At 46.7% G+C, this 16,107-nt stretch overlaps 1 protein-coding gene across 1 annotated transcript in view; it reads left to right on the top strand.

Moving 5' to 3' along the window:
- NIM1K (NIM1 serine/threonine protein kinase) overlaps positions 1 to 12,266 on the top strand; it is an 89,729-nt gene extending 77,463 nt beyond the window's left edge. The window contains exons 3-4 of the mRNA XM_055554656.1: positions 8,070 to 8,338; positions 11,407 to 12,266. Of these exons, the coding sequence (XP_055410631.1) occupies positions 8,070 to 8,338; positions 11,407 to 12,156 (1,019 nt within the window). The 3' untranslated portion in view covers positions 12,157 to 12,266. The remainder of the gene's footprint in view (positions 1 to 8,069; positions 8,339 to 11,406) is intronic.
- The last annotated feature ends 3,841 nt before the right edge of the window (positions 12,267 to 16,107 follow it).

Here is a 16,107-nt window from a genome sequence, read left to right as displayed (position 1 = left end):
TAGATGAGAGTAGATGGAAATCTATTCAACAGGTAGAGGCGTCTTAGCCAGGCCTTAGGAGCAGGGACCATTTATCCAGAAGAACAAAAAGGAAGACAGAGTTTATGAGCACAGATTCAGGTAGGTTGGAAGACTTGAGGAAATTCTCTTCTATTGCTTTCTTTACTCAGTACAATAGAAAGCAAAGTCATTCAGCTATGAGCAAGGAGAGAAAGTATTAAAGAACTGATGGGAGAAAAAAAGCCATGAAAGTATCATCTAAAAGTGTAGGAGTGTTATTGGACCAGACAAATAAGGTGTTTGCCAGGAGCATTAAAGACGCACCCAAGGTTATAAATCATGAATTCAAAGTGAGACAAGCCATCATGTCACTGCCTGGGTACAGGCAGAGGGTAGGTGAGAGGCTGGGTGTAACCAGGTATGTTTTAGCTGAGTGAACAGGATGAGAGAGAGAGCAGAGATGCTGAGGGAGCACACAAACCCATGCCAACAACAATAAAGATGCTTCTCCAACACATGCCATCATCCTCCCAGTTCCTCAACCCATAAACCTTGACCTCTTCTTCAACCCTAAACCTTAGCTGAACCCCGAGTCCTACTGACTCCGCCTTCTAAATATCTCACCCTTTCCTAGGTGATTAAGCTGTTGTAATCTGTCTCCCTCATCCATGTTTATCCACATGGCAGCCAGAAGTGATCTTTTAGAAAATGCAAGCCTGGTCATGTAAGCTAGCTCTTTGCTTGAAACTTTCTAGTGGTTTCTTTTGGTTACCAGAGAGGAAGGGTAGGGGGCAGAGGGGATAGTTAGGGAGTCTGGGGTTGACACTGCTATATTTAAACTGGGTAAGTAACAAGGCCTTACTGTGTAGCACAGGGAACTCTGCTCAATATTATGTAACAACCTAAATGGGAAAATAATTTGAAAAAGAATGGATATATGTATAACTGAAATCACTTTGCTGTTCAGCTGAAACTAACACAACATTGTTGTTGTTTATCAACTATGTGCTGTGCTGTGCTTAGTTGCTCAGTTGTGTCTGAATCTTTGCAATCCCATGGACTGTAGCCCACCAGGCTCCTCTGTCCATGGGGATTCTCCAGGCAAGAATACTGGAGTGGGTTCCCATGCTCTTCCCCAGGGGATCTTCCCAACCCAGGGATCGAACCCAGGTCTCCCCAGATTCTTTATCATCTGATCAACTATACCCCAATATAAAATAAAAGAAAGAAAAAAAAAGAAAAGGAACTTTCCCATGGTTTCTCTATGTCCTTAATCTGAGGTCCAGAATATGACTCAGGGACTTTGGTCCTGACTGACTCTCTGGCTTCATCTTGGTTTAGCTTTTCCTTCGTTCCCCATGTGCCAGCTCCACGATCTTCTTTCAGTTCCTCAAAGGCAGTGGTCTCCAAAGTAGGGTTCATGTACCCCTGGAGGTGCCTAAGTGGGGGTGCCAACTGGGATGAGGGAGGAAAATATTAAAGCCTTTTTTTATATTTGTAATTGCATGGTTTTTAATATCAATGATTACATATATTAACAGTGTGTAGATTCATAGTTACAGTTCAGTTACAGTTTAGTCACAGTCATGTCCAGTTCTTTGCAACCCCATGGACTGCAGCACGCCAGGCCTCCCTGTCCATCACCAACTCCCGGAGTTTACTCAAACTCATGTCCATTGAGTCAGTGATGCCATCCAACCATCTCATCCTCTGTCATCCCCTTCTCCTCTGACAACACGTGGTCCGCTGGAGAAGGGAATGGGAAACCACTTCAGTATTCTTGTCTTGAGAACCCCATGAACAGTATGAAAAGGCAAAAAGATATTAATAGTGCATGCATCTAATTTGTAAATATACATATATTAGAGCAGTGCTTAAAAATGTTTTATTAGTAAGGGAAGCTAATCAAAAAAGTGAATAGACTAGTCCCCTAAGGTGTCAGGGGCTTTCCTGTCTCAAGGTCTTTTCTCCTATACATCCCTATACACCCCTATGTATATATCCACCTCCATATATATATATATATATATATATATATATATATATATCTCCTTATTGCTTCTCCCCTACTTTCCTCTAATTAACACTTAGACTCCAGGGAAGGTGTTAAAAAATCTTCCCTGACTCCATGACTCGGGGTACATCCCCTTGTTTTTCACTCTACTGCATCCTGCTCTCTCACCCTCCAAGCCTGCTGTGCTGGACATCTCCCATCTGCTTCCCCAGGCCCATTTTCCACCCTTCATTTTCTGCTCTGTCCCAGACTATAGTCCTCTAGGTTCCAGCTGGGTTTGGTTTGTAGGGAGATCTTGCAGGGGATCAAAGGAAGGAGAGCAAGAGTCTGAGCTCTGTCCCCCCAGCCTGACTGTGAGGTTGATTCGGGCCAGCTGTACTCTAGAAGAATGGTCGTGGCTCCTCTCAAGGCAGCTGCCTCTACATAGCACTCTCTAGGTTCTAGTATCTTTTCCTTCCCCTTATCTCCTTGGTCCTAAAGACAGATTTTTGGTTGATCCTCTCTAGGTGTGAAAAATTTGAATTAGTTGTTGACACTTAATGATTAGAATGATTGCATTACAATTCCGATGTCTCTTGAAACACATTAGATTTGACAACACTGAGTCTACATTCCCAATAGTAACAATTGTCTGAAGTCGAGTAGCAGCTGCCCCTTTGCTCTGAGGCATGTATTCCTCAGGACACCACAGTCCCCACTGCTCCCTGTTGCCTTACAGTAAGCCTGCCACCTTATTTCCCTAACCTCTAGAGACATTTGAGTTTGCAAGTCCTGGTTTAAAGAATGTGTCAGTCTTTTCACTAAATTTGGAGAAAGGGGAGGTTTACCTTTCAAATTTCTCTGCTTTCTTTCTCGTCTCTGCCACTACCCAGAGAAGCCTCTCTCTGCCATTGCTACCATCACCTCCCAAAACACTGCCCTTAGGCATCCTCTGCTCCTATCCATTCCCCACACTGCAGCCTGAGTACCCATTCTAAAATGGGAATCAGGGACTTCCCTGATGGTCTAATGATTAAGCATCCACCTTGCAATTCAGGGGACATGGGTTCGATTTCTGGTCAGGGAACCAAGATCCCACACGCCTCGGAGCAGCTAAGCCCTCACACCACAAACGAGAGAGCCTGCACATTCTAGAGCTTGTGCTCCACAACAAGAGAAGCCTTCAACCTGCAACTAGAGAAATCCCACTCACTGTAAGGAAGACCCAGTGCAGCCAAAAAAATTTTTTTTAAAAAGAATAAAATGGAAATCAGATTATAACAATCCCTTAAAACCTTAAAATGTCTTCCCACATTTTAAGAATAAATGTTAATTTATGTTTTATTCTTCTCTAAAAATAAAGGCAATTTAAAAAAAATTTGAAGTACAATATTATAATGGCCTTACAATATTATAATGGGCTTCCCTGATAAAAAGAAATTATATTACTTTCAGGTATACAACATAGTGATCCAATATTTTTATGCAATACAAAATGATCACCATAAGTCATCTGTCACCATATAGAGTTATTATATTATTGACTATATTCCCTAAACTATATATTACATCCCTGTGACTTTTCTTTTATAACTGGAAGTTTGTACCTCGTAATCTATCCTTGTCAATTGAAAATGAAAAGCACAGCCTAAAAGTTGAGAATAATCTTTTATTCAGCAGACAAAACTGAGGACTGAAGTGGGGGACACAGTCTCTCAGATATCTCTGAGAGATTGCTCTGAAGAGGTAGAGGAGGAGCCAGAATATATAGGAGTTCTTGCAACAAAGACCAGGTAGTCAGAAGTCCAAAAGATTACTGTTAAAGAAAACCAGATATCCCAAGTTCAGTGCTTTTCTATGTCTGGGAAGATGCAAGAGTCTGGACTCATTGAAACCATTCCTCGGGTATGCACCTCAGCTAATGGAGCCATTATCCTGTGCTTTCTCCTCCTGAGTCTCCTCGGGTGCAGGGGGCTGGGGTTGTGGATAGGGGTGACTGCCGGGGTGACTGCTTGATGGCTGGCATTCCATTTCCATCCCCAGTTCCCTCAGGGCTCACCTTCAGCGGCTGTAATGTGAAGGCTTGATGGCTGCAACATTCTTTGTTTACTGATAGGTCAGGCAACATTTTTTTTTTCACACATAACCTATTTCTTCATTTCCTTCCTCCAAAGCTATATTTCTTTCTTTTTAAAAAATATTTCTTTATTTGGCTGCATCAGGTTTTAGTTGCAGCATGTGGGATCTTTTGCTGAAGTGCACAGGCTTCTCTCTAGTAGTCGTGGCAGGGCGGGCTGGCTTAGTTGCCCTGAGGCACGTGGGGGTCTTAGTTCCCCAACCAGGACTCGAATTTCCCCTGCATTGGAAGGCAGATTCTTAACCAGGGGACCACCAGGGAAGACCCAAGGCTACATTTCTTGAAATAACTTCGAAGGCTCTGGGTCATGTGACACCTGCCTACTGCTCCGGGCTGGTTAGTGACGCCTTCCCCTCCACCGCCCACCCCCCTCCCCCTTCAATTCCCAGTGTCCAACATAGTGGGATCTTCAAACACAAACACGACATCTTGCCCAGACCTGGCACACTGTCCCCTTCCCATGGCCAGGTATTGGGCCTCCTTCCTCACCTCCTGGTCACAGGGTGTGTCACTTCTTAATGGGGAGCTGTCTGTTCTCCCATCTGCACCCCTTCCTAACACATGCCACAGTGTAATAAGGTTTTTCTCAAACCCTCTGTCTCACATGTCTGTCTTCTTCACCATCTGGAACACAGTAGGTACTGCCTGAACATTTGTTGAAGTGGTGGACTTAGAGACCTAGTTCTTCATGGAACTGCGATTTCTACCACTTAGTGGCAATCCAGAACACCAGGGATTTTTAAATGTTTTCTATGATTATACATTAGTGTTAGAGGAGGCATGGTGGAGGAAGCAGGTTGGGACTAGAGTGAGCAGGCATACTGCTGCTGCTGCTAAGTCGCTTCAGTCGTGTCCGACTCTGTGCGACCCCACAGACGGCAGCCCACCAGGCTCCGCCATCCCTGGGATTCTCCAGGCAAGAACACTGGAGTGGGTTGCCATTTCATAGGGTGTAGAATTTCAGGAAGGGCTTCCCCTCACAGCTCCTCTCTAGCCTGACTCGGACCCCGGCCCTGGGAGGGCAGCCTCTGCTCACAACCACTCAGGTATACAACTGAAAAACCCAAACTAGGATGGTGTTAAAGGGCGGTTTGAGACAGCGCCTGACCTGCACGCAGTGCGAGGAGCGAGCATGCCGCTCCCGGGCGGGAGGGGGCGGCCGAGGAGGACCCGCACCTGAACTGAAGCCGGGCGGGCGCTGGGAGGACCGGGCGGAGAGGCGGCCTCTCCTACCCGCAAGCTGCCAGACTGAAGGACGGAATTCACTGTTCTCGCCCTTAAAAACAACAGCTCGCGCCCTACCTCCAGGTGATCTGCCCGACCCAGGGATTAAACCCAGGTCTCCTGCATTGTGGGGATGGCTTTACAATTCCAAGTGTACTAAAAAACCATGGAACTGCACACTATGGGTGGATTGTGTGCTGTGCGAATTATAAAAAATAAATAAATAAAATAACAGCTCGCCTAACGAGCTACGCAAAACCAAAGTTTCTGTTTCAGGTGAACAGCTGCCCGGATTCTTAATCCCAAAGACTGAAGAGTAGGAAAGCCACGACGAGAGGGGGACCCCTACCCCACCTTATCCCACCCCCTCTACCCCGAGGGGATAGCCGGGGCTGTCCGTCCCTCTGCCTTGGAGCATGGCCTGCGGAGGGAGGGCGCGGAAGCCCCCAGGGTTCAGCTCGATAGAGCCTCCCCCACGATTTTGCGATATTGCGGACACCCTGAGCCAGCGTGGGCACATCAGGCCACCGGGAAATCCTGCCGCTGTCTTCTGGGAGACCTATGACCTACTTTAACAAAACCACTGACGCTCTTACTTTAAACTAGCTGCTTCTATTTTCATGCCTGTAAGATAGAAGCTCAGCTGGTAGCTCAGCTGGTAAAGAATCCTCCTGCAAAGCAGGAGACCCCGATTTGATTCCTGGGTTGGGAAGATCCCCCGGAGAAGGGATAAGTTACCCACACCAGTATTCTTGGGCTTCCCTAGTGGCTCAGAGTCCACCTGCAATGCAGGAGACCTGGGTTCGATCTCTGGGTTGGGAAGATCCACTGGAGAAGGAAATAGCAACCCACACCAGTATTTTTGCCTGGAGAATTCCATGGACAGAGGAGCCTGGCAGGCTACAGTCCATGGGGGTCACAAAGAGCTGGACACGACTAAGGGACTGAGGACACGCACTGTGCCAAAGTTCTTTAAAGCAGTTGTTTTTCAAGTAGGTCAAATAGGAGCCTTGCCATCCTGTGTTCTCAGAAGTTTTCTTGCCTGGAAAATTATCCAAGTCTGGTCCAGTTTGAGCGAAAACATGAAGTGTCAGTTTTTAGTAGAGATTCATTCATTTTCAAACATTAACCATTTTTAATATGTAATTCATTGATGTTAATTGTATAATTAATTGTAGGAAAATTAAAAAAGGAAAACCATCCGTGATCCCCCTATTAATAATATAACTATTCTAAGCATTTGGTGTATTATCTTGCCAGATTTTTTTCCTATGCAAATGCATATTTGTGTTTTTCCTCATGTTCTTTGTTTTTAATGTTTATTTATTTATTGGTTGCGCGGAGTCTTTGTTGCTTCATGCAGGCTTTCTGTAGCTGCACTGCACGGGCGTCTCATTGCAGCGGCTTCTCCTGCTGCAGAGCACAGGCTCTAGAGTGTGGGGTTCAGTAGTTTGGCTCATAGGTCTAGTTGTCCTGCAGCATGTGGGATCTTCCAGGACCAGGGATCGTACCCATGTACCCTGCATTGGCAGGCGGATTTTTAACCACTGAACCACCAAGGAAGTCCCCTCACATGTTCTATATTGAATATCTTTCCGTGTCTATCAATAAAGATCAACATCATTATTTTAATCACTGCACATACCATTTTGATAGCTCTGTGCCATTGTGGAGATAGGTGAACCACATTTTATTTTAACTATATCTCTCGCTAGACTCCTAAGCTGTTCTCTGTATCACCAAAGTCTTCTTACACAAGCAATCTTGTATATGCATCAGATTATTTAAGATTAACTGCCAAAATGGAAAAAGTCTGGGTAAAGTGTTCGACCATTTTTAAGGCTCTCAAGATGTAAAACCAAACTACAATCCAGAACCATCTTACCAACTAGTCCTCCCACCAGTGGTACCTTGCAGTGCCCATCTCCTCATGGCTCTCTAACACTTCACCCACACTGAGCACTGATGCTTTCCATGCTGGTACATGGTGTGCCAGGCACTGACAAAGTCAAATCAGAACGCAGCCCAGGCAGGAAGAGGGTAGGAGGAAGAAACGAGTAAGGAGTCGTCATTTTCAGGGCAGGGTGCTGAGATTATTGTACAGAGAATACACAGAAATTGGATGTCATCTTCCGGGGACAGGTGTCATAGAAGGCTTCCTGGAAGAGGTTGTTTCTGAGGGTGGCCGTGAAGAATCATCTGTCATTAACCAAGTAAAGATAGGGAAGGAGTGATGAGCCAGATAGAGAAATAGTCCTGGTAGACGCAGGTAGAGAACAGATCTCAGGTGTGAATGTAAAAGACCTTTTCAGTGAACTGCAAAGCATCCTGTAACGAACTGAAGGGTACATGGGGAGGTGGGGACCATGGACAGGAATGATGGACAATGAGGCTGAAGGGGTGGCTTGGACCTGATCAAGAGTGTCTCTGTTGGCTACGTAGAAGTGCTTTATCCAGAAAACTGGATAAACCTCACCAAACTGAAACCTCTTGGGGAGGCAGAAGTTGGCATTAAAACCTATACATGGTAGAGTCATACTGATCCCAGGGACCAGCACTGATGTTGAACTCAAAAATTGCTAGGAGCTTTCTGAGCTAGAAACAGCCACTTAACCTCTTGGTCTATTAAAATAAAAATAAAGGGACTAGGTTCCTTCCAGTTCTAAGCAGCTATGAACTCAGGCACATCCTTTGACTTTTTTTCTTTTTTTCCAGAAAAAGTGGCTATTAAGATCCTGGATAAGACCAAGTTAGACCAGAAAACCCAAAGGCTGCTATCCCGTGAAATCTCCAGCATGGAAAAACTGCACCATCCCAACATCATCCGCCTTTATGAGGTCGTGGAGACTCTATCCAAGCTCCACCTGGTGATGGAGTATGCAGGGGGAGGGGAGCTCTTTGGGAAGATCAGCACAGAAGGGAAGTTCTCAGAACCAGAAAGCAAGCTCATCTTCTCCCAGATTGTGTCTGCCGTGAAGCACATGGTGAGCAGGGTGAGGAGGGAGGATCTAGCTCCCATTCCCCCCACGATGGAGCTTTAGTTTACCGTTGTCTAAGCCAGCAGTCTTCAAACTTTTGGGCACTGGGGACTAGTTTTGTGCAAGACAAGTTTTCCATGGACCAGGGCAGGGGGTGGTTTCAGGATGATTCTCATAAGGAGCTTGCAACCTAGATCGCTCCCATGCACGGATCACAGTAGGTTTCGAACTCTTTTGAGTATCTAATACCCTTGGCAGAGCTCAGGCAGTAACGCGAGTGACAGGGAGCAGCTGTAAACACAGGTGAAGCTTCACTTTCTTACCCGCCACTCACTTCCTGCTGTGCAGCCTGGTTCCTAACAGGTCATGGGCCAATACTGGGAGTCGGGGCCCCCTGATCTAAGCATCCCTGAGGGCTTCAGTCCTTTGTAAGGGCAGATAGCAGTCCCTTCCGTGAGAGTCAGACGTCTGGCTGGGATTGTGCTCCTGACCTCCAAAGCCACGCCCAGGGGTCTCAGTTACATTGTAGCCTCCTGGCTTCTGCGGAAGTTGGAGGAGTCACTCTGAGCAGCCAGATGACCGACACCCATTCCCTGGCCACACCCATTCCTCCAACCCCGTCTTCTGGTACTCAGAGAGCTGGCTTCTCGCTGCTTCTTGGCCTTGCCTTCCTTCTGTGTCTAGGATGCCCTCTCCCCTCTTATCACGCTTCACATTCCCGATCTCATCCACACTTCGTGACCCAGCTCAGCTTGTCTCTGTGACGCTTTCTTCAGTCTGGGCTCAGCCCGCACTGATCTTCATGCCTTTGGTGAACTCTTCTAGTTCTTCTGCCTCTGTGCTCAGCACACTAACACTTGCTTGTGTCTTTCTGATTTTAGTTCTCTGATTATTTCTTTAAATAAATCTGGACTCCATAAGCACACTCCCCCTGATTCTCCTGTGTCCTCTCTATCAACAGCCATATTACTGGGCACACAGGAGGAATCAGACTTGCGGTCCTGACCACCACTTGTACCGCTCTGTTAGTGCAGAAGTTTTGGCCACCCTCTTTGCCCAGCCCTCAAGGTAACTGGCAGGAAGAGACACTTTTCTGGGATCTGTATTAGCTGAGAAGCTGTATCTTTTGCTCCTCTTCTTGGATGTCATGAGATAAGAACTGGAATCAGTGCGCTCCTGGCCAAATTATTAGCAGGGTATTAGTGCCCTAGGGACCCCAAGATCACATTTGGGAGGGAGAGGGGGAAGAAAAAGAAGGGAGCAAGGGAGAACCTAAGCCTGATGGTGGCTGTGGTGCCACCGACTGTCACCTAAGTGACTCTGTGCTGGGGTGGACTTTCCCCAGGCCGAGAGCTAAGCCAGACCTATACCACGCACAGTGCTGAAGCTCCAATACTTTGGCCACCTGATGCGAATAGCCAACTCTTTGGAAAACACCTTGATGCTGGGAAAGTTTGAGGGCAGGAGAACGGGACAACAGAGGACGAAATGGTTGGATGACATCACCAACTCAGCGGACATGAGTTTGAACAAACTCTGGGAGATAGTGAAGGACGGGGAAACCTGGACTGCTGCAGTCCATGGAGTCACGAAGAGTCGAATATAACTGAGCGACTGAACAACAAATACCAAGCAGTGGAGCAGATGGTCAGAGTCTTCCACATTCTACTCAGAAAAGAGATCTGGCAGGAGAGCAGAGAGGATCCAGCAGTCGAGAATGCAGACTGAGTCCTCTGAGGCTCTATACCATGACTTTCTCCAGCTCTCGGGTCTCCAAAAAGAGAGGATAACAGGCATAGATCTGGATTTTATGGGGTTTGCTTGCTGTATGCCGGGACCATGCTGAACACTGCAGACACAGCATCACGTTCAGTTCTCACAAGAGCTTTGTGGGTGTGTTAGTTGCTCAGTCTTGTACGACTCTTTGCCACCCCATAGGGTGTAACCCACCAGGCTCCTCAGTCCATGCGATTTTCCAGACAAGAATACTGGAGTGGGTTACCATTTTCTTCTCCAGGGGATCTTCCTGACTCAGGGATCGAACCGGGGTCTCTTGCATTGCTGGCAGACTCTACCATTTGAGCTACCAGGGAAGCCCAAACAAGAGCCTTAGGAGGTGGTTCTCAGTGTTCTGTTTTACAAAGAAGGAAGCTGACATTCACATACACGACTGGCATAGTTGAACCTAGAACTAATAAAAATGTCAGGCTCTGAAGCTTGGATTCTTACCCGGGAAGGTCCATCTGGAAAAGTAGCATTAAACCATTTCCCAAGTGCCCTTGGCATTAAACTGGTCAAGAGTCTTCAAGGTTGTCTGGATCCAGAATGCAAGTGTGGGATGGGATCTGCTGCCAGAAACTTGTCCACTATAAATTGCTCCCTTCTACTGAATTGTATAAAGTTAGAGGAGCCCATCCAAAGGAGCAGGGGTAGGGGGCCGGAGGAGGGCTCTTTTTCTTCTTGAGGTTGGCCCTAGTCGAGAGATTGCTCAGCCAGGAAAACCCGCATATGGTCTCAGAGGTGAAGGATTAATTGTCTCATTGTGTTTCACAAGATCTAGGTCTTTCTCGTTCTCTCTCTCTTTAGTCACTAAATCTTGTCCAACTCTTGTGACCCCATGGACTGTAGCCTGCTAGACTCCTCTGTCCATGGGACTCTTCAGGCAAGAGTACTAAAGTGGGTTGCCTTTTCCTTCTCCGGGGGATCTTCCTGACCCAGGAATTGAACCCAGATCTCCTGCATTGCGGGCAGATTCTTTACCAACTGAGTTAGGAGGGAAGCCCATCTAGGCCTTACTTTTGGCACTAATTCCTAAGTCCACGTGGGGGACAGACTCCAGCCTTGACTCCACAGAACAGAACCTTTGGTCTGCTTGGAGGGTACAGGTGTTACATTTGGCTAAAGGTTATGCCAGGGCAGCTTGCAAGGTCTGAGATCTGATATGACTTAAGTTGATTTCCATTGAATTTCTGTTGTTACGCCAACATTACCTCACTGTTTCAGAGCAAGTGCTGCATCTTTAATGTTGGTTTTTACTTTGAGAATGACTTTCCCTCCTTTGTCTTTTTCCACAGCATGAAAACCAAATTATTCACAGAGATCTGAAAGCAGAAAATGTGTTCTATACCAATAATACTTGTGTGAAGGTGGGTGACTTTGGATTCAGTACAGTCAGTAAAAAAGGTGAAATGCTGAACACTTTCTGTGGGTCTCCACCCTACGCGGCGCCTGAACTTTTTCGAGATGAGCACTACGTCGGCGTTTATGTGGACATCTGGGCCTTGGGGGTGCTTCTCTACTTCATGGTGACTGGCACCATGCCATTTCGGGCAGAGACCGTGGCCAAACTGAAGAAGAGCATACTGGAAGGCACTTACAGCGTGCCTCCGCACGTGTCGGAGCCCTGCCTCCGCCTCATCCGGGGAGTCCTCCAGCCAGTACCCGCCGAGAGGTACGGAATCGACTCCATCATGAACAATGAGTGGATGCAAGGGGTGCCATATCCCACCCCTTTGGAGCCTTTCCAGCTAGATCCCAAACATTTGTCAGAGACCAGCAGCCTCAAAGAAGAAGAAAATGAGGTCAAAAGCACTTTAGAACACTTGGGCATTACGGAAGAGCACATTCGCAATAACCAAGGGAGAGATGCCCGAAGCTCCATCACAGGGGTCTATCGAATTATTCTGCATAGAGTCCAAAAGAAAAAGGCTTTGGAAAGTGTTCCAATAATGATACTACCAGACCCTAAAGACAAGGACCTAAAGAAAGGATCCCGTGTCTATAGAGGCATAAGACACACATCCAAATTTTGTTCAATTTTATAAATTGCATTAGATTGCTGGTAATTAACTAAGATCATTGTTGCTGCTTTTAAATTTTTTTCACCGACTTGAGTGGAGACTTTTTGTAATTTTTAAATAAATTTAAATTTAAGATACGCATTTCCCCCTGCCCCTCCCAAACGTTTGTTAGCTCAGATTCTAGCTTGGTTTGCAATCTTGTCTTATTCTCAAACTCTAGCCTTCATTCAGTTAATCGAGGAATATTTACAGTGCCAACCACGTGCTATCCACGATTTAAGGTGCTGCAAAATAGGATGGCCAAGCAGTCCAGGGTACTGTGTTCAGATAGCAGTATCCCCTAGAGGCGTGGGTTTGAATCCCACTGCTGAATGAATTTCCCAGCTAGCTAAATGGTAAAGAAGCTGTCTGTCAATGCAGGAGACACAAGAGACATGGGCTCAATCCCAACGATCCCCTGGAGGAGTAAATGGGCAACCCGTTCCAGTATTCTTGCCCGGAGGATCCCCACGGACAGAGGAGCCTGGGGGGCTGCAGTCCATGGGATCGCAAAGAGTCAGACAGGACTGAGCAGACACATTGCGTTACATTACCTTATACCAAGCACTGTTTAAGATCCTGCAAAATCAAAAATAGGCCAAGTCCTTCCTCTCCTGTGTGGGATAGTCTTGTGCTGAACAAAGGTACTAACAACAGCAACAACATTTTCTAAAATATCAGATAGTAATAGATGCTATGCAGATAATTCAAATACAGTAATCTGATATTAGAGGCTTGCCACTTTGTATTTTGGGGAAGGCCGGTTTGTGTAGCCGACGATCTGAGATCTAAATGAGAGCAGGAGTGCACTGGAAAGCCAGCTGTGAGCATTCCAAGCAACAAAGGGTTTGAGACAGGGTTCTTTCCTAACAGAGCCTAGGACAGAGGCTCCATGTAGAGTGATTGTTTTGGGAAGTGATCCTAGAGAGTAGGAAGGAGGGTAGAGGCGAGAAGCAGGGATGATCATTACAGGGTGGCCTGTGCTCCAGGTGACTGTCACCCAGTCTTGTAGGATGCTCTGAGGAGCCTTATGAAACACATCTGAGGAGTCTGCCCAGGGTACTAAAAGGGAAAGTGTCTATCCAGCAGCTCCTGGGGCCCTACGATGCCACCTGCACCTCCAGATTGTAAGGAGTGAGGGCCACGGGGGTTCCCCATGCTTCTCATGCCTTAGAGCCAGGGCAACCCCAGGGCAGGAAGTAAGAGGTACACACAGTTGGCCCCGGGACAAGATGCGGTCAAGTAGGGCCCGCGTGAAGCCACCAGCTTGCCCCAATGGTTGCTGCATCAGTGGCTGGAGAAGGAAGTGTGGCTGAAAGGATCTGAAATCTGTGGTTGGACACAGCCCACCCCCACCCTCCTCATTTTCTTCTTCCATTGAAGTCTGATCCGTTGCTGTCAGTCTCCTTCATGGGGTGAGAGCTGGAAGGACTTAATGTAGTAGGATTAGTCAAATAAGTCCCAGGGGTGATTCTCAAGTTCCAGGTCACCAGAATCACCCAGAAGGAGTGTTAAAACAGACTATTAGGCCCTGCCCCCAGTTTTGGAGTCAGAAGTGAAAGTGTTAGTTGCTTAGTCAGTTCATGTCAGTCACTCAATCGTGTCCGACTCTTTGTGACCCCATGGACTGCAGAACGCCAGTCTTCCATGTCCATCACCAACTCCCAGAGGTTGCTCAAACTCATGTCCATCGAGTCGGTGATGCCATCCAACCATCTCATCCTCTGTCTTCCCCTTCTCCTCTTGCCTTCAATCTTTCCCAGCATCAGGGTCTTTTCCAATGAGTCAGTTCTTCACATCAGGTGGCCAAAGTATGGAAATACAAATTCTTCAAGAGGGTCCTTGACTGTCATGGTGAATGAGTGAGTGAAAGTCACTCAGTCATTTCCGACTCTTTGCGACCTCATGGACCATACAGTCCCTGGAATTCTCCAGGCCAGAATACTGGAGTGGGTAGCCTTTCCCTTCTTCAGGGGATCTTCCCAACCCAGGGATTGAACCCAGTTCTCCAACATTGCAGGGGGATTCTTTACCAGCTGAGTCACAAGGGAAACCCAAGAATACTGGAGTGGGTAGCCTATCCCTTCTCCAGGGGATCTTCCTGACCCAGGAATCTAACCAGGGTCTCCTGCATTGCAGGCGGATTCTTTACCAACTGAGCTATCAGAGACTGTCATGGTAAGAAAAATCAATTCTGCTTCCATCTATTGGTGCCCAGACTTGTGTATGTTAACAGCAAGGAACATATATTTATGAGCCAGTGTTAAAGCATGTATACTGAATCCTGGGGGTCAGCACCCCAACCCTGCAGGATGCTGTCCTATGGCCGGTGTCTTAATTGAGCTGCTCCATCGCTCTGTCTCTGCTGACTGCTTCTGCTGCTGAGGTACTTAATAAGAGAAGTACATCCCATGGTCATGTGCCCGTTGCCCCCACTGCTTTTACCAAAGATGTGGTATTTGAGGCAATGGTATGTAATATACATGACAATGGATCAGGTATTCTCTAGGACCTCGCATGATGGTCTTGGAGGATTCACTGAAGACAGGAAAGGTGAACCTATATCCTGTGTAGATATCAGCTCTGTGAGGATGAATCATTGCTTTGTCTGTCCGAATGTATGACTCTGTGGATCTGATAATGCTCAGCTCACGAGATCTGCTTGGTCCCTTGGTGACCCATAATCAGGTGCTCAGTCTCTCCTAGGGCCCAGAAACATGCCGAGAGCCTGAGGAGATCTCTGTTGCAGAAAGCGTGGCTCACTCCCGGATCCTGCAGGGCTGTGCTATAACTTTCTGCAGGGGTGGCCAAAGAACACACTGTGTTCTTAAGCACCACTTAGACGGTCAGAGTAGCAATGCAGTTTGCAGTGAAGCCTGAAACTACTGTAGGTCTTTTTTCTGTAGCATCCACTTGAAACCAGCAGCCCTGATAAATGGGCTGGAGGAATATACCCGGTGCAACATGTGTGTTTCCAAAACCCAGAGAGGCCTACTAAACCCCATGTCTCTATCTCAGTGATAAAGGGTACAAGGTGCAACATACAGAGATGTGCCTCAAGTCACTGGTCCTCTACATGCTTCATCAGTGTGGCCTGGCCCCTGCATTTTCATAGGACTTATCACCCATACTCTGACACACACGTCTTAGTACGGCCTCTGGAGGACTCGCTACTTTCTGATGCCACATCCACCTAGAATGCTGTCGTATGGACCAGCATAAAGTGCTGCAGAGCGTCCAGATGATGAAGGTCCTTTTAGACTATCTTGTGACGTAGAGCAGGAGATTTCACATTGCCTCAGGACAATAGAATAAGTGAGAATTTCTGTCTATCCCAGAAAAGTGTGAACTGCTTTTTGTTTTAATTTTAAATTTATTTATTTTTTAATTGAAGGTTAATTGCTTTACAGAATTGTGTTGGTTTCTGCCAAACATCAACATAAATCAGCCTTAGGAATACACATGTCCCTTCCTCCTGAACCTCCCTCCCACCCTCCTCTCCATCCCACCCCTCTAGGTTGATACAGGCTCTGGTTTGAGTTCCCTGAGTCATACAGCAAATTCCCATTGGCTGTCTATTTTATATATGGTAATGTAAGTTTCCATGTTACTGTCTCCATATGTCCTAACCTCTCCTTCTCCCCAACCCCTGCCCCCGGTGTCCATAAGTCTGTTCTGTATGCCTGTGAACTGCTTTTAATCCTCCCTTTTGATGTAAAATGAAAATGAAAAATTCCCCCCAAATAGCTGCATATCAATGCTAGTCTTTGTGTAAAATTCACACCCAATATGGTGGTGAAAACTGAGACTAACAGCGGTCCACCGTCATCCTTCATTAGCCATCTGCTTTCTTTCGGAGTCTGATGAGTAAATTAAAGTAAGTTAATGAGGTTATGATGGAACCCATTACCTTTGGGTCCTTTATTCTCCCATGGT

Source organism: Bubalus kerabau, chromosome 18, assembly GCF_029407905.1.
Source record: "Bubalus kerabau isolate K-KA32 ecotype Philippines breed swamp buffalo chromosome 18, PCC_UOA_SB_1v2, whole genome shotgun sequence".
Lineage (NCBI taxonomy): Eukaryota > Metazoa > Chordata > Mammalia > Artiodactyla > Bovidae > Bubalus > Bubalus kerabau.
The sequence above is the reverse complement of the archived record's forward strand: the minus strand, read 5'-3'. Positions and strand labels throughout refer to the sequence as shown.